The sequence below is a fragment of the Amblyomma americanum genome, chromosome 11 (assembly GCF_052857255.1).
Source record: "Amblyomma americanum isolate KBUSLIRL-KWMA chromosome 11, ASM5285725v1, whole genome shotgun sequence".
NCBI classification, from domain to species: domain Eukaryota; kingdom Metazoa; phylum Arthropoda; class Arachnida; order Ixodida; family Ixodidae; genus Amblyomma; species Amblyomma americanum.
Window position 1 is genome coordinate 3,994,578 of NC_135507.1, and position 21,898 is coordinate 4,016,475.

A 21,898-nucleotide genomic window follows, 5' to 3' on the forward strand; every position below is an offset into this window, starting at 1 on the left:
GTAGTCCTTTTTCTGCCTTCCTTCGTGCCTACTTTGTCTCCTTTAATGATTGGCGGCTCGCTTGCTAGATAGTTTATCCTTTTCTGTTAGTTTGTCTTGGCTCGCTATTTTGTCGCTTAGTTTTATTTAGCGCATCCTTCCTTGCTTGCTTTACAGCCCGCATTTTTGTCCCTGGTACTCACCCGTGTTTATTATTTTATGCCGGCATGCTAAATAACGTATGATATGAGAACCATTCCAATCTGCTGTTTTATACATTTTTTCTAACATGGTCACATCGTTATAAGCATTCCAACAGCTTTGTGATACGGGCTGTTTGCTTTTGTTACATACCACTTTTCACGATGCTGAGAGCCTGTAGTGAGTTTGTTCGATCTATGCAAGCGAAGCCAAAAATGAACGAAACAGTGGTTTCAGTCACACCTCATAAACCGACATCTATTTGTATAGCACCAACACTCGCTTCAACAGACAACAGAATGATAGGGAATATCGTTTTTCTAATGCTTTGCTTGCACTTGAAAGTTAACGAAGCTTGACAAGGGCAGTTACGGTAGTGCGCTTTACCATATGTTCCAAAAGGGCAGAACATAGCGTATACCAGTCAGAGCTCTCTGTAACGACATGTAGTGCTCTCAGGCTCTTGCCGGTTTAGAAGCTTTGAGCACGTACTCTGCGAAGCAAGCGAGTTGGAAATGGGGCAGTTCAAACGCGAGCAGCAGTGTGTGAATTAAGGTCTAAGTGCAGGAACTTTAAATGCTTGCAAGCTTAATCTCATAACTCCGATTGCGTGATGAACGTGCTTCCTAAAGCGATAACAGTGGCTGTCATTCCTTCGCCTTAAAAGCAAGTGGAAAGTCGTGGAGTTGCTTTTTTCTTCGTTCCTGGCTTGCCGCTTTAGTTGCCGGCGGAAAAAAAAAGGACTTAAACAAAAGTACTCATTTTTCGAACGTGTGTGCAGAACCTGGTGAACTTTATTTCGGTTTCGCGATTCACGAAGTACTTGTATCAGCGTTTATTTTATATTTCCACATTTACATTCCTCGTTTTGCATTAACTGAATGGTATAAAATCACCTTGAGCCCAACGTAAATGCCGGTCTTGTACGAATTACACAGAGAGAGGTTGGGAGAAAAAAATCTGGGCTTGAATTAATTACGATTGCCGTTCCCGCTTGTTTTTCCTGCGAACCATCCTCTGATTCAATAAGTGTGGGCAAAAAAAATACGCTTGGTTGCTCAACGGTTTGCTCTTGTATGGAGACCCGCGGCCATTCCTGCAGTTGTTAGCTCGCACAGCGAGACCCTCGAGTGAACAAATACGGGAAACAAACACGTTCACACAAAAGCAGGCGTCCCAGTCTATTCGCATGAACTAAAGGAAAGCCAAGCAAAACAAATAAAAAACAGCGTAGAATTGCAGGGGAAGTGGGACACCATTAATTGCATTTAGCGCACGGGCTCTCGCATATCGTTGGCTCGTTCCGCGATTCCCCCAGAGGACACGCACTTGTGCGAAGCCCCGGCCGTCTCTTAGGCCACGTACAAACATGGCACGAAGCAAACTTAGCCGCGCGATCAACACCTGCACCCAAAGTTAAAGACCCAGAGCCCTCAAATTTCGTGTGTATGTGTTAGTGTGTGCGTAAAGTTATTTGGCTTATCCTTGTCTGCCGCGTATTTCTTTACTCCGTTCGCCTTGTTTGCAGCAGACCGCTGGAGTCTTTGCTGGAATGGTTGGGCTTCATCATTTCCTTCATACCCGCTAGGACAGCCTCTCACCTCAGTCTGTGGATGAAGCCACAAGCAGAAATACAACACTATCCAAGGAGACTATATCGGAAAAACAAATTAATAGAGATGAATTCCATGGTCTGTGTAATACAAGAAAATTTACTTCGACACGCCGTTCTATTCCACCATCGACTGACTTGCCCCACCAACAGCTGGTGGCGCCTTCGCTTCGTCCGAGCCAATGAAGACGGGTAATGACGTGCTAAATAGAATAGAACCTCTGTTAAGGCATCAGCATTAAAGTTGTCGTAACAACAAAACCTCGCCGATGTCCAATGTCACGATTGGTCGAGAGATGTGTGACCATATGACGTCATCGCAATATTGCCATCGTGTCAGGTGGCAACCTGAGCAACCTGTCTACCGCGGCAGGTGGCAATTAGGTTAATGATTGGTCGAGAGAGATCACGTGACCTTGTGACGCCGTTACAACCTACCCACTGGGTTGTGAGCAACCTAGTTTCTAGACAGAAACCTACAAAGAAAACCTAAATAAAAAAAACAAAAAACCGTCACAGCATAGCGGATGTCTGCTACTACAGCTACTGGACCGAATCTGGCAGTTGATAGACCGACAACTGCAAAGAAACTGACGCAAACCAACGCAGAAGTTGCAAGAGAAGCTGCGACAGTGATTTCACATTACACTCCCCACAGTTTTTACCTCGATTTTCTGCTCAGTCCCACTATAACTATACCCGCGTCGTCGTGCAGCTTGCGTGAGCTGGTTGAGAAGCGGATTGGAAAGGGGAAGAGGGATGCCTTCGGGAAGCCTCCCGCAAACAAGTATGCATCGCTATTGTAAACGAGATGAGCAGCAGGGAAGAAACGTTTTATTCAGCAACGGAGCTGTATTTAAGGACGCGTGCGATAAGCGGTCTGCGCAGGATACATGCGCAGTTGTTCGTTTTACAGCCATGACATTCTGCTCTGTCACATCTTCCTTTCTTTAAAAAAGAAAAAGAAAAGACAATTATCAACTCCTGCAAACCAGGCTTGCTTTGGTATGTTTTACTGTAGTGGATAAAGCTGCGGATCTCGGTGTATGCGGTTCTCGGTAGAGCGCCATGAATTTTGTCCATGGGCGGGCTACTTGAAGAGACATGCACTGGAGGCTCTACTGGGGATGCAGGGACATGCTCCACGGCTTCTGTGGCCCTCAGATGCTCTCTCGTGCGGCGTAACTGCTGTCCGCTGTCTGTAGCCACGACGTAGGATAGCGTTGGACCTGCTGGACCGACCACTGTAGTGCAAGCCCATGTTCTACTGTGTGTGTAGTACATAGACTCCCGGTTTGCACTGTGAAGACCTGGTATAGTGTGTGTCGTTGTGTTGTAGTAGCAACGTTCTTTGTGCCTTATTCCTTGTAGTTGTTGTCGAACGGTGGCAGTGGGGACCGTCTTCGGCTCCAGGTGACAGTCGAGGACCGGAAGTCGTGTTCTGGTAGGACGGCCCATTAGCGTTTGAGCTGGGTATTGCAGGCGTTCGTCCCTCAGTGTTCCTCCATTCGAACAAGGCACTGCAAAATTCAAGGGAGAAAAACCGACATATGTTGAGCAGCTGTTTTGCTTCTTGTATGGCGCGTTCTGCCAACCCGTTGCCCCTCGGGTATTATGGGCTTGACGTGATGTGGTTTATGTTGAACTGACTCGTAAAAGACTCGAAGTTTGCACTGCAGAAAGAGGGGCAGTTATCACTACACAACTGGACTGGGATGCTATGCGTCGCGAATATTTCCGCACTTGCATTGATTACAGCAGCAGCGGTGATCCGATTAGGCTTGCGAATCTCGAAGACAAAAAGAGTAAGAATCCACTAGTATGAGGTATTCATTGCCTTCGTGGTGGAAAAGGTCGGTAATGACAATTTGACATCGCAAATTTGGTAACTCGTGGCTAATCATGGGCAGTTTTACATTCACGGGCTCTTGAAGGGCAACAGCAATTCTTCTTGCTGGTTTTACGGTGGCTTGTGCTTCGGGCTTCAGCTGTAGGTGACACCCTTAAGTTGTCTTAGGCCTTGAAAGAAGTCTTTATATTCATTTATGAAATTCTGGGAGTATTCTGCTTCGAACGAATTTATACGCTGTATCAGGCCCAATCGCTCTGCGGCATCTCCGCTCAACGTAACTGGCATATCTTGAACAACCAAGAACGGAGCTTCTGTACTTTGCGTCTTGTTAGACGAGAAGGTTTATATTCGCGATAGCTTTTTTTGTGTGTAGCCGAAAAACATACGTAACGTAGCCGAGCAATTTTGCGCTGGCGCTGCTGATACCTTTCGAAAGATTGTTTTTGGCATGACACAACAGTTGGATCCGTTGTCTATCTCACATTTCACTGCGACACCGGCGAAATTTACCGTTGCTGGCCAGCGCTCGTCACTGGCGACTGCATGAACTTCCAACGTTTGAAGAAAATATTCTTCGTCGCCGGAGATTTCTACTTGCCGTATGCGCCTCCTTCTGGCGGCGCTTTTGAGCGAGACGTGCAGCACACACTCGCAAAATGATTTTGGCCGTTACATTTGTTGCAACACCTCCCTAATGCGGGACACCTTCCGGTTTTTCGCTGCTGTGAGCCACATCTTGAGCATGTGGTCGTATTTGCTTTTACCGGGTCTATGCTTCTTTCTGGCGCAAAACAAGGGACGGTTGCCGCTTGGATCTGCGCGAACTGCTCTTTACCTTGTTCTTTAGCACGACAGATTTCTGGATGGATGGATTTTCCGCGATGAGTATTTACTGCAGTTGTTTGTCTCTTATAGCAATGATTATGCGGCTACGTAGAAGCCTCTACTCAAGTTGTCCAAATTCGCATAGCCTCGCGTGAGTCCTGAGCTCCGTGAGCCAATCGCTAAATGACCCGCCATTCCGCCGGTTCCTGGAACCGAACCAGAACTCGTTGAAAGTGAGGTTTGAGGCCGATTAGTAATACTCTTCAAACTTCAGGATTAAAGATTTCAAAACCTTTTTCTGCTCCTCTTTTTTTCAAACTTAAAGGTATGGAATGTACGCCTTGCCTTTTCGTTGATAGCCATTAAAAAATTAGTGGCCTGAGCATCTTGGGGTTCTTCCTCCAACTTCGTCGCGGTTGCAGAAAGTTCGATCTCGCATTTCCAGAAAGTCCAGTTGTGGAAAACGCCGCCTGTAGCGTAGAGAAGCCTCGGCGGAGGTAGCAGCATCGAACTCATCGTTGTGGCTGTGTTCTGGAAGACCAGCGTTCTCGAACTGGGGCCTCAAGGACACTCGCCCGTAATTAACATGACGACTTGGTCTACATGCTACAGCTTGCTGCACTTCAGAAACGGACTGCCGGCGCCACTTCTGACACCATGTAAACGAGACGAGCGGCAGAGAAGAAACGACGTTGCATTCAGCAACGCAGCTGTGTTTAAGGACGCGTGCGATAAGCGGTCTGCGCAGGGTACATACACAGGTGCTCGTTTTACAAGCATGTCATTTTTCTTTGTCACAGCTATAAACAGGGGCCGGTGCACTGACCGATTAGGGCAACCAGATCCGATGTAATGCAGATATTGTTTTCCGCGTATTCCAATGCGCGTTCTTCTCTGCCTCCCGTAGTGACCAGCGCCGTTTGCATGAGCCATTGACGAAGCGTGAAAACAATCAAGGCAGACAGAAACTGGATTAATCATCATCGTCAGCTGCAGCAGCAGCTACGTCCGCTGCAGGGCCTCTCCCGTATCTCTCCAATTAACTCTATCTTTGGTGTATTCATACAGGAAATTGGATAAGGGCTGGCGTAATAGAGCTATTCCTATCAAGCTGTCCAACTTAGTTATTACCATGCACTGCGCCAAATGGCAGACTGCGAAGATAGCGAGGGTGCGAGTCCGTTTCGGACAATTGCCAGCCACGTACGGAAATAAAACGGCACTGAAATAGAAATGAATCATTGTGTTGTTCCTGTCTCAAGCAACACTTCAAAGGAAGTTGAGCACGGCACGAGGACCGATGGGGAAAGCTCATTTTATCGATGGATGTGAAGATGCATCTTTTGACGGAATGTAAGAGCAGACGAGTGATCATATCAGTGTCAATCAATGAAATTAAATGTGAAACCTGGACTTAGACAAGATAAGTTACGGGAAGAGCATAGAACTGGTCGACTCACCACGATGGCTGGGTCGCTTCGAGGTTCATCTACTGCAAATAAACAAAAAAAACTTTTTACAATCCAAAGAAGAATTATACGATACATCGGGAATCATGAACACTTAGCACATACCGGCCTGGTTTTCGCAACCTAGGTCATTCCTGTCTGTTCATTACACGATTTCTGGATTTTGCGCACATACTTCTCTTTGACTAATTCATTTCGTGACTTTTTAATTGCCGCCGCTTCACTTCAACGCCACGAGCCAGTCGTATCTCCACGAAACACAGAAAACTGGCACGTTCCTCGTTTCCGAACAAATAATAACAAGTCATTGAAACAGAACCTCCCCTCACTGCTAAACAGGTATAAATTTGACGCTAAGCCCACAAGAAACTACTTGCGGGAACAATTTCTAAATGCACAGTAATAGCCTAAATATCTGTCCATCTTTTGACTAAATTGCATTTTTTTAATCAAATACTGGCGTCCACTGATTGCATGATTAGGTCTCCTACGATAGTTCGTTTTTGAACATGTAATATGACCGGTATGTGGTATATTCTATACAGTTTCTTTTTTTTTGTATACTTGTATACAGTAGCCGTGTTTTCCTTGTATATAATATTGCATAGAATGTGTTTTTTATTGTCATATTGCAATCAGGTATCTGCACTGCTCTATCTTGTTATGGTCCCTTGGGCCTATATATATATATATATATATATATATATATATATATATATATATATATATATATATATATATATATATATATATATATATATATATATATATATATATATATATATATATATATATAGGGTGAAATAAATGAACTGAATTGAATTGAATCCCAAGGTTGCGGGTTCGATCGGGGTCGCGGCAGTCGCATTTCGATAGAGGCGAAATACAAAAACGGCAATGCGCTTGTGATGTCAGCGCATGGTGAAGAACCTCGTGTGGTCTAAATTAATTCGGAACCATTAACTACGGCGTACTTCATAGCGGAAGCCCTTCATTTTCGGGTAAAACCCGATATTACCAGATTCTTGCAACCCGAACCCATTTTTTCTTTTAATTTCTCCCCGAAAATGCCTCGTCTAGAGAAAAAAGAAGGGAACGGGAATGAGTGTTCGTCAATATATATATATATATATATAGGACGTACGTTTTCCTCAGCAAAGTTGAAGACGTCAATGAAAATAAGTGATGTTCGTGCATCTGGCGATCATAAACCTCTTTCCACAACAGTTGTTCATGGCATGGGTAAGTTTGCGGATATTCTCGAACAGTAACTTTTAGTATAGAGACCACAACATGGCTACTGACCAGGGGTTTATTCGGCATCATGTATAAAGCGCCATCCGCGCTAACGACATCATGCTCTGGGGCTCTTGCCCCATTAAAATATCCTCAGTGTAATGACTTTTTGCAGCATATAAATAATGCAGGTGCTGCATGTCCTGCATGTCCTGCAGGTCCTGTATACAAGTAAGGCAGGTGCTGCATGTCCTGCAAATACTTCGTGCAGATCCCGCACGAAGTATTTGTATTAAGTGAGGAAAAAATCTTGTTCGATGAACAGTTTCTTTTTCTGAACAACCTTTCATTTGCATGTCGGTTGTGAAATTTTGGGCTAAAAATTAAGCGAGTTTGTCTCGCACAAAAACGTGCACTCATGGTAAATTGTATTTCGTTGCCGAAAAAGAACCCGACAAAAGAAAACCTAAATTATGAAATTTTTGCTCAGTAACACATTTTGTTCCGGAATTTCTAATGAAAAAATATCGCCTGATCTTTATTCCCAGAATCCTGGAAACAATAAAACCCTAAAACGAACGGCCCACATGTTGCTTCGGGACGTTGCACCCCACAATTTTCAGAGAACTGGTCCTCCTTCAGAGTGACGACGCGGACAGTAACGGGTTAGAAACGTCTTCAAAGACGGCAGACTATCAACAGGAACGATGAGATTAGAAATTTTCATTGGCGAAGGCTGTTGACCATGAAGCATAACTGCAGATGATTGTACGAATACTTTGCCAAGGTTTGGACTTATTATTACGATTACGGGCGGAGTTCGATTAGGCGCGGAGCGATTCATTAATGAGCCTATAACTCTATATGGGTCCTGGTTAAATTATTGAAGCGAAAATCTTCTCTACGCTAGGTAAAGCAGTGTTCGGGTAGGCAGCACAGCGAGCTTGAACGACCTTCAGCCCAACCAAGGATAGCCGTGCATGGCCATATGTGGTACAGTTATGATATCTAACCTTTGACCCATGATCTTTAGTTGACCTTTGACATTGAGTGGCCTTTGGGTTGACCTTTGACCTTAAGAACATCTGATAGGGTGATGTGAAGCTACGTGATGACATTCGATAGGGGTGCCGTGAGACCATGTGATACCACGTCATAGCCACGTGGTCATGTGGGTATATATAAGAACGGCTGTCGCGAGCGTATACAGGAGATGCCTGGAGGAGCCTCAGGCGCTTAGCAAGCGTGCTTGCTTTTCGCTGAATTGCGGGGTTAGCCAAATTAACCCACTGCCAATTTTTGAACGAGATCTGATTGTGACAGGGTATAATTATGACAACGATAACAACCGCCATAATGCATAACGGGGATGGAGGGGATCATGATTCTTATTCCATGATAATGCTCAAGGCTGTCCAGGACTCGGCTTCCTCTCCGTTCGTTCTTTCCGCATTCGAGGAGCTGCATTTTCCTCAAAGCAGAGCGTTTTTTACTGCGACAGACGGCCGTCTTTTCCATCCTTTCCATTTTTGTGAATTTTTTGTCTATATTCTACCTTTGCGAGGCCTTCCGTATCATGTGATCTTCGTGCCAGAGTTTTCTTTCCTCGTGTTCGCTTCGGATGCAGTGTATTTGCGTGTGTCTGTCTGCAGCGGACCGACGCGCCCCGAGGGCTGGCGCTGAATGAGCCTGGAACGTGTTTGCATGCGACGATCGATGGATCGGCTCCGGCGGCCACCTGGGCCAACGCGCAAAGCTGCTGTGCAAACGCAGCAGCACCCAGGGCGCCCTTGCTCGGCACACCGATGCGCTGGCTCGAGCAGGTTCCGAATACAGCAGACCGAGGTGGTTACCGTCTGGGCACACGGATACCCGTAGGGGTGCCGAGACGGAAGTTTTAGCGGCGACAGCCGTCATAAAGGCGGATTTTTTAAATGAATTACTGCATTTGCATGTCTGAACCTTCATCCAATATACAAATCTTCCGCGGCTGCTCGGTTGTTTGGGTTTTATGAGTTGAAGAGGCCAAGATCGAATCCCAGCCACAGCGATCCCATTTAGATGAAGGCGAAAACCGCCGTCCGATGGGCGCTTCCAATGGATGTCGAACAATCGCCTGGCGGTTGAATTTAATCAGGAGTCCTGCGCAGTGGCCTTCCTCATAACCAGAACTTTGCGTTGCTGAGTCCCACACACCGCCATCAACTATTTTAAGTTTCTGGAAACATATTACTGGAGACAGTCATTACCTGCAGAACCTGCCGGTTTGGAAGGTCATCCAGAATAGGAGTGATAAAGTACAAAGGCTTCATAAACCCCTCGCGGGTTTTACGTCAAGGATTCTCCGGGGCCATGGCATATCGTTATTGAATTGCCAATAATCCTCTCAGCTTACCTTCCAACACGAAGCATTTCCTTCGTTTCTTTATTTTTTTCATCCACTGTACAACGCTTTGTGCTTAAAATAAAGAAAGCAACAACCATGACGTCTTCCAGTGTGGAATTACCCTCTTGAAATAGCGTAGGTGGACCAGTGTAGAGCAACATATGAATTAACACACACTCTACTTAGAAATATAGCTCATTGCCGTTAAAATAACAGAAAACTGCGCGATAAGCTGTGTTACTTCTGTAAAAAGTGGATTTCGTTGGTGGATTAACACTCCACAAGCGTTTGATGCACAAGAGAGCCGTGATGGATATGTGAAGGAAATAGTTCCAACACGCTCGAGGGATCTTTGACCGGTCGAGATGCAAACGAGTCGGCAGCTCAGAAGCAATTAAGGTGGTCGCTATATTTTTCACAAAAGCTGCACGTTTAAGAAGATCATGAAAAAAGTCAGGCAACTGATACTTGTGATGTTAATCGCATTCGCCTGTAACTAAACACGTATTTTACTTTAAAATGCGATGTAGATTCCTTCATTCCGGAGGTACGCGTCAGCAATAGCCTTGTTTTTCGGAAGTCCTGCACCAGGTGCTTCCAGTAACATCAAATGCTGAATTCTTTGAAGACTACTGCCTCTAACAAAAGCATACGCGCGTACGAAAACAGCGTGTTCAAAAATTACGCTATTTGCACGTTATAAGCTCTCGAAATCTTTCGTCGCTGCAAAGAACGATGACTCGTTCAACTGAAAAAAGCGCCTCAGAACAACACGAGCCCTTATATCCGAAACAAGGGGAAGCAAAAATAATCAAATAACAAAAAATGCATTTATCGGCCATCAATATGGCATTGTATTAAACTGCCCAAATTCTAAATAGACCGGTTGAAAAATATACGCAAGGCTTGGCTAATTCCACAATACATCCGACGAAACAAAAGCGACCACGAATGGCTTTTTCTCTCTCACAACCTCTTTCCCACTTCTATCTCATTTTCGTTTTGAGAGGTCTCGAAACCGAAACAATTCTAAACACTCAGTGGAGCGCCCGAACGTGTTCGCATTACCATATTTCGGAATTCTCTTTGCGGCGCTCTTAGCGTGACGGATTGTCTCGCAAAACTTTCTGGAGTGAGGAAATAAGCGAAAAGGGGGAAGAAATATAGGGCTTCGGGAAAATGGGAAGGGAAAAAAGGAAGGAGGGTAGTCGCAGTACAGTGCGCCGCTCAAGAAAACAGTACAAGCACGTGCTGCAAAAAGCTGATTGATCGCGCCAAGCAGCTCGCGGCTGCCCCCCTTTTCCTCTTGCGTTGAAAACATGCCTGCGGAGTCCAGGCGCTTAGCAATTTTCCCACGAGGCCTCCTCGGCAGTCTCCCTATACTCCCAACACTTTCCCTTCTTGTTTCCATCTTTTATTTCGTTCGCTTCGAGGAGAAAAGCTTCTGTCTCCGATCAATAACGTCTGAGGCATTAATTGAAAGCCCCGAGTCGCAGAGCCGAGAAGCCTGTTCTAGACACGAGTTAAAGTGGCGTCGAGAGTGTCGAGGGATCGAGAAACCGCCAAAGCTTATATCGTCTGTTGCTTGGCGGTTTGGCAACGCTGTTAAACGCTCTTTAGGAGCGCTGTTGCTAAAAGCAACGAGCGCCCTTTTCAGCACCGTCTCTGACGCGCCATCGTATGCCTGGCACTGATTTACGTAACACTATGTTACAATAGGGAGAATGTGAGGAGATAAAGGAGTCATCGAAGCTGTGTCGTCAACTGATTAGCGGTTTGGCAACGCAGTTGGACGCAATTTAAGGACACTGCTGAACGCTTTTAATTCGAAAGCATTTTATGGCTCATGGGCAACAAAACCCGGCATCGGATCTGACCTGCAGCAGCAATCCCGAAAATCCCAAATTACGTCAGCGTTGTACAAAAAAAATTGTACTAAGGTGCGAGGAATTGAACTGAGGACTATGAGTTGCGAGGACAACACGCAATCCATAGGCCACAAATACGCGTTGCTTTTTGGCGAACAAAGATGAACCTAGTATCAAAATAAAAACAATAAAGAACAAAAAGGAAATAAAAAACTGTGTTTTCGCATTTGAGAAATGTTTGCGTTACGCGCAACGAGCACCTTTCTCTGTGTCGTCTCTGACATGCGTCGTATACGTCGCGCTCAATTGACTATATCTTATAACAAGCAGCAATTTTGAAACGCCAGGCACAAGACGCGCAAAGTACAGAATGACGATGTACTCCTGGTGTCGAATCCTGCGCACTGCACCGTTCTCGACACCACGAGTGCATCGGAACACAGCTGATGTGTCCGAACTTTCAGGTTTACTCAAGGGTGCGTGGCTGCCCCCTTCTACCTTTCATTCTGTTGCTCCAACCAACTTTTTTTTTTGCTTACTATGTTGTTTTCTTTGTTTATATGCACGCACGCTCTGATGAAAACTAAGTTCTCTGCCTCACTAGGAAACGTATTTGTCTATGGTAAATAGCAAAGGCTCCTCTTATTTATTTCCTCACACCTCCGATGCTCAGCTATGCCATTCTCCTCGCTAACTCGCTGTCTCTCTGCTCTCCCCAGGCGTCGCAGGGCAACGAGGACGTGTCGGTGATTCCAGAGATGGAGTACTGTCAGAGCCACAAGATGACCATCTTTCTGGGCTCAATATACGCCTACAAGGGACTGCTCATGGTACGCCCACAGCTTTTGAGGAGGGCACAAATTGCTGTCTCCTCTTTCTTGATTATTTCAGAGTTTATCGTTCGCGATGGCGTCGCATGCAGCGCATGCTCTTACAAAATGAACCACGTATATGCTGCTTGTAGACTTCTTATGTACCGTGATTTCCGGTATACAGTCCGGGGATTAAACAAGCTTAAAACTTGAAATCTAGCGCTTTTCGCAGTCTGTAGATCCGGAATATATATATATATAGTAATTGTTATCAATATGACCGAACGTTGCATGAAATTGTCAACGCTTTTTCTATCACGAAGTTTGGGGATATTTGCGATGTGCGTGCGCTTGCATATTTATGCGCGTTTCACACTTTGTATCGGGTACGAAAAATTTAGCAAAAAAATTCAGCCAAAGTGTAGCCGTACAAACTAAACACCGGGCGCGGACTGTATACCGGAAGCTTTCTTAGTGTCCTAAATATGTTTCGCATTTAGTTTATACAATTTTTAGACTTCCTATAGCTTCAAACCGGTAGAAAACCTATTGGTATATATACGTGGTCTACAGACTCAGGTCCACAGTGGAATCAATTTTTTTTTTTCAGTTTATCTGAAGTACTTAACCACAAGAAAAATCGTTGCTTTTTGACCATTCTTCATTCATATACTCTCTACGGAATCAGTAAAAACCTGTCTTACTATTTTTGCCTGTTCAATGTCTACAGACTATTGCTATCGCTTCTTTGTTAGCCTCAGCCTGTTCGTATTGTTGGCGCAGGGCAGCACCTCGAAGATGTTATAAAGTGAGAACGATAGTCATTTTTATTGTACAAAGCCACCAGGATGTTTGGAAGAACTTTTTTTATCATGGTCTTTACGCCCTGGACGGCAACGCTCTTGACTCCCTACAGCTCGGCAGTGTGGACGGCAGTCCGTGAAATGGCGGAAATGGCATGTGAGAATTTCTGAAGAATACAGTGTGCCCTTCGGCGCCTTCAAGTCTAAAAAGACCGACCTCAACTGCAGCAGTTAGCACCACCTGTTCGTTTTTCGGTCTGTCATCCGGTGCTACGATAATTTCTGCAAACGCATCATTTTTCAGCACAGGGAGTAGGATTTTCCAGCTGATAGATATAACAAGCTCTGCTTTCCTCCACTTGCATAGCTTAGCTCATGATCCCTGCGGCTTTCCGTGCCGACTGCAGTTGTCCTTGGCATCTTTTACTGCCAAATAGACAGGAGGAAACGCGTGCAATTAGAAAAGTGGAGAGGAGCTAAAAAAGCCCACCGATGAGGCATCACGCAAACGTAGTCTCACTGCTAGCGCTGATGCCGCATGAATCGGAATGATCACCTGTAAATTTTGATTTAGTGTAAACGGGAAAATGGCGGTGCCTTCGAAAGCTCTACTCAGACATCGCACTAGCGGGTGAGAAGCAGCCCCAGGCAAAAAAGGATTCCTGGGGCTGCTTCTCACCATACAAGCGACAGAGGACACGCCGACATGAATGCGTACGAAGGAGACGGCGGCACTGGGGTGACAACTCAGTCTTAAGCGAATGAGCACTTTTTCCTGTTATTCTGGTTCCAGCCATTCATTGTACACTATACATACGATAAGGCCAAGTAGTACACCTAGGACTCACGACGTACACAAGGGCTTTCTTGACACGCAGTTGCTGACCGGCTTTTGTGGGCCACGAAGCATCACTCTAGATACATTACACAGAAGCTTGCAAGGGCTGCAGTAGAAAACACAGACATTCTCACTATTAAAGCTTGACGTAAAGCCATCTTCTTTTTCTTATTTTGACCACCACGTGCTGTAGTCTTGGGCCTTTATTCGGCCACATCAGTTCTGAAGTTACAGTCCTTTCACAGTCCGGTGTCCAGCACAACCGCGGCACCTTCAGATTTTAGTGCAGTGAAGTAATAAAAGAGTGCACAGAATCTTAATGAAACTATTCTACCGCCTTTAAGTCCGGTGTCGAGTACTGCCGTGGCACCTTGAGATTTTAGTACAGTGAAGTAATAAAAGAGTGCACATAATCTTAATGAAGCTAATCGACTGCCTTTTGTTGATGGAATGCTTTCACCAGTGACTGCATCTTCTTGCTGCTCTCTATCCTTGGTAATGTCAGAAAACATGACTACTGCCTATGAGGTTTTCAAGGTAGAGTGTAAAGCAATCAATAGGACATCAATTGAGGGGTACAAGCGGCATCCAAGGGCAGTGTTTCGATTACAGCAACCACGTCCTGTCGGCAGCCGCCCAGAGCGGCAGCCACCGCTCGGCTGTTCTCTGGAATTAGAACACTGCACTTGAGGCTTTAAGGGTTTAAGAGGCTTAAGATGAAGGCTTTCGGGATTTAAGGAAGAGCCGGAACTCGTCAATAAATGTTCTCTCTCCCCCTGCCTTCCCTTTCGCGCTTCTTGTAACGATTTTCAGGCGTTCGGTTGCTTCCTGGCGTGGGAGACTCGCCACGTGAGCATACCGGCGCTGAACGACTCCAAGTACGTGGGCATGAGCGTGTACAACGTGGTCATCATGTGCACCATCGGCGCGGCCATCTCGTTCGTGCTGCGCGACCAGCAGGACGCGGCGTTCATCATCATCTCCGTGTTCATCATCTTCTGCTCCACCACCACGCTCTGCCTCGTGTTTGTACCCAAGGTGAGACTGGTGAGCCCATTTTGACACAACGCTCTACATGTGGCTCCCTTCTCTCTCTCTCTCTCTGTCCGTGTCTCACCGTCCGTGTCTCACTCACCACCACTCGGCACAGAACCTGCCTGCCACTTGCACATCTCACTCGCTCACTCCGCCTTGCCCGTTCACCTCCTCGCACACACCAACCTCATCTACGTTCATCTACTATACTTCGCCACTGGCATAACTTCCGTTACTTTTTGATAGGCTCCAGCCTAACAACGCTTTTTCGCACCTTCAGGGAACAATGTCTCGATGTATAGGGCGCATTTGCCCAGGTGGCAAGGCACAGCCCAGTAGTCGCAGTTGAACGGCATTTATCTTCTATTATTTTTCACTCGCAGTTATTCGAGAAAACCGAACGCTCTTGTGAGACCCGGACGTTTAATCACTTCGTTTTATTTCCTTGCGTATTTGGCAAAGCACTGCCGGAAATGCAGGACAGAAGCGAGGGATTAGTCTGCAGACAGCGCCATGCTCATGCTGGGCGCAAGAGGAATAGTATTGCGTGCACAAAACAAAGCAATGCGCATTACAAACATTGCAGTCCCCGCAACCTGTGCAAAGCGAATTGAACGCATATGTAGCGTTTATTTGACCCACTGACTTTGCTCTGTAAATTCCACATTCTGCTAAGATATTCACCTCTAACTCCCTAATAGCATGAGGCATCGTCGTTGCTACGAATTGTTCTCACTGCAATCACATTTTTTCTTTGCTCCTGAAAGGAGTCGAGGAACACGCGGAATTATCATTGTTTCTGTTTTAAAAACATTGAACGTCAAAGTAAAATAAATTCGCTTGTTGCTGAAGAATAGGACAACTCCTAAAGATCGCGATGCATCGCCAGTAGGTCATGTTCTGCTGTATCGTGACTCCAGCGATGTAAAGGACGTGGCCTTATTGTACTCCCAAAGATAAAATTACAATTGCACAGAAAAACGAGCAGTCTTCAAGCGCCGAAGAAAACTTTACGGCGATAACTGTTTGTGGACGTTTTCTGGCGATATACTATATTGTTGTCGGCGTTGTAATCAATAAGAACCGAGTATTTCCTCCTTCCCGCACTGATCACTAGGAATGTTCCTCGACTGGTTGTTAGCCTTAAGCGTAATCTGGAATGTTCACCACCTGTTATGGTGGAGTCCAGGTACCCCAGAAAGTCAATCGGCATGTTCATGAGGCGCGAGTGGAGGCGCTGCAGCATCGCTATGACTGTTTTACTCCAAACGAGCTCTCAAATTCCGCTTTTCCTTTACATTGCACATCTTAATATACAGTCTGCGCAATGCATCACTAAGCATTTCTATTTAGCAACGCTAAATAAGGGCCAGCTGAAAGTTAAGGTTCAATACAGGGATGCCAGCCAACCTAGATTAGCACAGTAAGTTAGTCGCAATTGTTTTAAATGTATTACCACTATTACCAGCAATAGAATTTTACCGTGGACTACGAACTAATGACCTATCTGATTGGGTAGATCAGATAGCGAACACTCAGGAACCCGCGAAACAACGGCGTGTTTGTTTTCCGCCTGCTGACATATGAAGGTTTTAGCGCGCGAGAAAAAGAACGCACCAGGTGGCGCTAGAACCTCTTCACCCGCTCTGGTTTACTACTTCGTGCTATGGCGGCAACCTGGTTTTCAACGCACCTCAGGGCGCGAAGTGAGCCTTCAAAAGCAGATTACTTGTACAATATTGGCACTGTTTGCTAGTCGGACTCAGATATTTCTATATAACGCCACGCTTCTTTAAGATACCGCCGCTCGTCCCGGACGCCATTATTACGAACTTCCGAGGTGCAAGCATGCAGTTTCGCTGGAGTCGCCAATGTAGCAGGGACGATCTCGCATCGAGTCCCTCCACTCGCACTCCTAAACTCACCCACCCGCATGCACCACCCAATCGCACATACACGCACACTAGCTCACCGCCCCGCTTTCAGAGCACACTGACCTTGCACACCGCTACGAATGACGAATGCCGCGACGCTCGTGACTCCTTGTTTGTCAGTGAAGTGCTCGTGAAGTGACGTGGACACTTTCGTGCGGTACACCCAGACGCCTCAAGCAAACTGGTGCATGCATTGTGATCGTGAGACGTGTATTTCGGCATTGCTGATTATAGAGACAAATATTGTTTCTACGGCGTTAATTGTATTTCGAACTTTTCGCAGGATTGATGGGGCCGATGGCGAGGGCAGTAAAAGAACTGAATGATTGAAGTCTTTTGATTTCAGGGCATCACGTGGCGCAGCAAAAAGCCAGCAACTCTATCGCACGAGAATTGGCGGTGCACATGAAATGACATGCGCATGAATAGTGCAGGGATATATTACGGACACAAGCGCCATGTTTGCCTTCAGTTACGCTCCTAGTGCTTGCCATCAGAACTTACGGCACCTGCATCGTCTTGACAAACGAAGATTCGAAAATGCAGGCGGAAGCAGTCTTCGGATCGTGCTCCCCTGAGGAAGATTTCCATCGTTAAAAATGCGGAATATTTACGGCTAGCAAAGAAAGCAAATTCCCTTTTCAAAATATGCGAAATTCTAGCAGTTACGAACATTTTAAGCGAGATTTCAGCCTCCTCTATTTGCTGACCTCAGGACCTCCGATGCCGCGCTTTAAAGCCTGTTCACATTGCTAACTGCATCAAGTTAGTATGATTTGCAGTGGGAATATAACTTCGTTGCCAAGAGTAAGCATTCCGTACATTTAATGAACAAAATTTACTCCGGTAATAAGCCAGCATGTCAAGCTTAGAAGATGGAGTTGGCAGGCAAGCTGGTTATTTTGGATCGTGATGGAACAGCGCAGGGATGAGACACAAGGCACACTGAAAGACACACATGGACGCTGTGGTGCATCGATAAGAGGGCTGCTCGGTCACCGGAATTCAGAGAATACATCCGTGAGTAAACTATGCATTTGTGGGAAAAGTGGTGATGAAAGACGATTAAAGGGGAGGTGCGTGTAGGGGCCCGTCGCGCAAACAACAGACAAACAAGGTGAATAATTATCAGGCGGCAAGAACATGACAACAATGTTGGTAACATTGCCATTTCCGGGGTTCTGGCCAAACACTTCAAAAAATGAAAGTAAAACTTGCTCTCCAATATTCGATGAAAGTGTGATTATCGGTAAAGCACGAGAACTTACGTATAGAGAGATAATTGAAGCCATCAAAGTCCGTTCTGCCAAGGATCACTGTGCTAGTACACTGTCCATCTATCTTTCTGAGGAATAATTGAAGTTCCTAAGCACAGCTGGGCATGCGTTGTGGCCGGTCACGTGGCTCCAGTGTTTCACTGTTCCTATCATTGTGTTTTATCGTTTAACTCCTCGTCTTGGGGCTTTTGGCCCACTTTTATTGTCAGACTGGTTTTAATGCTTTTCGCTTGAAAGCCCTCTACACCTTGCAGCTTTCTGGTTTTAAAGTTTTTAGCCTCTTTTAGGCCCCTGTCGACCTTTTCACATTTGCTTTTTTCAGCGCAGCCATATGGCCACTAGACTGCGCCAGTAGCGTTCTGATTGGAAAATTTAAACAGGTTTGGCAAATTTCAAACTGCGCATGCGCAGCAGGGCGCAACACGCACGCATGCTCAATCAAGCTGTAAACAGTGAAAAGGTCTATAATTCCACCTTCCATCAGGTTTTAATGTCTATTTTTCTTGAAGGCCCCTACACCTCGCAGCTTTCCGTTTTTATAGATTTTAGCCTCTTCGGGCACTTGCTATTTCACCTTCCATTAGTGTTTATCTGTTGTTTGAGTGACGGGCCACTACACCCACATCCCCTTTTCTCTCCTTTAACTACCAATTCTTTCACAAATACACGTTTTACTCATCGAGGTGACTATTCTCTGAATTCAGGTGACCGAGCAGCCCTCTTATCGATGTACGACAGCGCCCGTGTGTATCTCTCAGTGTGGCTCATTCCTGCGCTTTTCCCTCAGCAAGCGTATCCAACCCCTAAAAGGGAGTGCCCTAAAAGAAAACTTAGTCCCTTTTTACTCCCTTATAGGCTTTTTCATGTTTAGAGTGTATGGAGGTGGCGCAAGGATGTCGACGACTGCTGTAATGCTCACCTGCGGTTCAGCTTTACTTGCTCTCTTGTGCTGAATTAAGCCGTTAAAAAAATGTGCATTCGAATCATGCTTCGTTTGCAGTAAGCGACGAATATAACGGTGAGCATAAAGGTGCGAAATCTAAAGTACCACAAGACCATCAAGGTTACTGCGAGCTTCATCTCTAGCTGAAACTCAACCGCCCATCTTCTATGGCGCAGTCACGAGCGACTGTGTCACTACACGCTCCCGGTCCCCCATGCTCATCGCGTGCACAGGTGCACTTGTGCACCTTTGCGGTTGCTGCACATCGGAAATCGGCCAATGTTCCTTTTACAGCCTGACCTGCAACAAATGTGGCGTGCCTCATTATTGCATTCATCATCATACATTTTCCTACTAATAAACGACTAAAATGCAGCCTTGCATCGATACATAAGCACTGCACCGATTGGTGCCGTTTCTTCTGCCGATCGGATCTGCTGATCGATCGTGAGGAACAGTATTCAAATGGCAGTTCGCGAAAATCGCCCGTGCATAACGCTCTACAGTGCGACGTCATCTAGGTGCCCAAGACACCGCAGGCAGCCTAGCAGCGCTGTTAAACCATTTCGACAAAAAAGGTCACCTCCGGCGCCGCTTCGCTGCAACGGCTGCGCCAGTACGTGAGGGATTAACGATTCACGATGTCCAAGCTGCCGGCGCCGATGCCGCTGACTCAGCCCGGCAGTGCGCCCGAGGCAACCGCTCTCTGCGGTCAAAAATTGAAGAGATGGGGGTAATGCGAGTCGTGAGAGGAGGAAAAGAAGTCAGGGCCCCCGACCTCTGGTGCCGCAAGCGTCTCCACCGGACCTAGTTTTGCTGTTTTGTTCCGGTGTACTGGTGACTTCGGCGACAGTACGGCGTAACGTTTCAACGTCGCGGAAGTGTGGTGCCACCAAAATTTATTAACTGAGTAATAGAGGGAGGCGTGCCACCTATCATTGTTCGCTTAGTCTGCAGTGACCTTCGGATATTTTCGCGAGCAGTGGAATGGGAGCTCTTCCTAAATGCACGGCACCGCATCGGCACCGCATCGGCTCGGTGTTGTCTCGGCTGCACCGCCACAGGCATATGCAGTGTCATTTTCGTTGGCATCTGTATCGGCATTCGCTGTAGCATTTTCATCGGCATTTGTATTTACACTGGCCTCTCCAATAGCACTGGCATCGGCGCTGGCATAGACGTCGGCATTGAAATCGATGTCGGCATCGCCATCATAGTGTAACCGAAAACTGCTGTGTTCACTTGCTGGATAAAGAAAATGCAATCCCGAAATGTGCCGATTATTGGGCGCTCTCATAATCCGAGTAAGGGGTAGGAGGAACGGTGTTGCGCATTCAGCTGTCGCTGTCTCTTCAAAACAAGAGCGCCAAACGTCGTAGAGGTGTTACCTCTCTTTCTTCTCTCACCCCTAAATACCGAGTGTGACGCTACTCAATCCGCTCTCTGGCACATGGCTCTTTTTTTTCGCACTTTTTTTCTAATTTCCAGCTTGTGGAGCTTCGGCGCAACCCGCAGGCCGGCGAACACCGCGTTCGGGCCACCCTGAAGCCGCTGAAGAAGTCGAGGCGCGATTCGGACGACGAAAGCCTCTTCACCAGGATCAAAGTGCTGCAAGATGAGAACATGCGCTGCAGGCAGCGACTAGAAGAGGTCAGCCCTTCACCCTATCCTTTCTTTCTTTTTTTTTTGCTTCCTTTAGCAAAATGTAATGTTAGCGAAAACACCTATCGGGTTATCGGGTGTGGAAGGCACCGGACCAGAGAGGGTTTTGTTGTGTTTTCGCGGTACTGTGTTGCCCCAGCAACATATTTTTTCTCGAATGAGAGATCAGAAAGATGTGCAAGCCCGTGAGTGCGGGTAGTCATGCAGTTCTGCACACTTCTGTTCTTAAGTCTGTTTCTCGCTGTGTTGCTTCCCGCAGTCTATGATACTTGTTTATACCGCTTTGTGCGTTTTGAGGCATGGGCAAAGATTCCTTACAGCGAAATCTGTTTCTAACCTTATTGACTACTCTCTATGTGTAGTTTTTTTTTTCCGCACAGTGTATCACTGCTTTATATTGAGTACTTTTTCATTGCAGCCATGTCATGAAAGATGTGCAACGACTCGAGTTAACTGAGAGGTTCTTTTCTCTTCTTTTCCAGAAAAACATTGAATTGCAGTCGTTATTGTTAAAGCTAAAAGATGTAGAGCCGGTGATAGTCGTCACGCATGACGCCATTACGACGATTCCAGAAGTTAGCTCACCTTCCCAACTTGAAACCTCAGAGCGAGGTAAGTCTGTTCAAGCTTGCTTCTAGCCCTCTACCAGATGTGTGCCCTCATCCTTTCCTCTTTTTCAGCTCGTTTCAATTTGTATGAACAGCCGAAGGAACTAGTTCCTGAAGAAGCAACTGTTTAACTGTTTTTAACTGTTGCCAACTGGGGTGTTGCACCCCCGTCTGCTGCATTCGCACTTTAGCTTGCTTTTATACGCATCGCGTCTTACTTCAGCTCTATCGTGGGATTTCCTCATTTTGAACTGATATTGCTGTCCCGTGACAGTATTTTGCTCACAATCGCCCTGTGCAGCTGCAAGAGCAGTACTTTAATTTTGAAAACAGTCTTGCTCGTGGAATGTTGCCACTGTGTGCAAAAGCGGTCGTTTGAGATACCCTCTTGCAACTGCTGTTCTGCCTATCTGCCTTTGCTTCAGGAAATTCCCTTTCAGTAACTGTGTTGTGCCGGCTTTTGTTGACAGCAGAAAATAGCAAAGAGGATACGACGTCTATTATCTCCATCCGTTCAGTTACTGAAGAGGACAGTTTTATGGAGATAACGGTGAAAAG

General features: G+C 46.2%; 1 protein-coding gene across 7 annotated transcripts in view; it reads left to right on the forward strand.

Moving 5' to 3' along the window:
• GABA-B-R2 (gamma-aminobutyric acid type B receptor subunit 2) overlaps positions 1–21,898 on the forward strand; it is a 352,176-nt gene that overhangs the window by 322,675 nt on the left and 7,603 nt on the right. For 2 of the 7 annotated variants that reach the window (XM_077644165.1, XM_077644162.1), the window contains exons 14-18: positions 12,148–12,258; positions 14,695–14,919; positions 20,559–20,720; positions 21,215–21,344; positions 21,811–21,898. In XM_077644165.1, the coding sequence (XP_077500291.1) occupies positions 12,148–12,258; positions 14,695–14,919; positions 20,559–20,720; positions 21,215–21,344; positions 21,811–21,898 (716 nt within the window). Of the gene's footprint in view, positions 1–12,147; positions 12,259–14,694; positions 14,929–20,558; positions 20,721–21,214; positions 21,345–21,810 lie in introns of all 7 variants that reach the window. The other 5 variants (XM_077644163.1, XM_077644160.1, XM_077644164.1 and 2 more) reach the window with 3 other exon arrangements.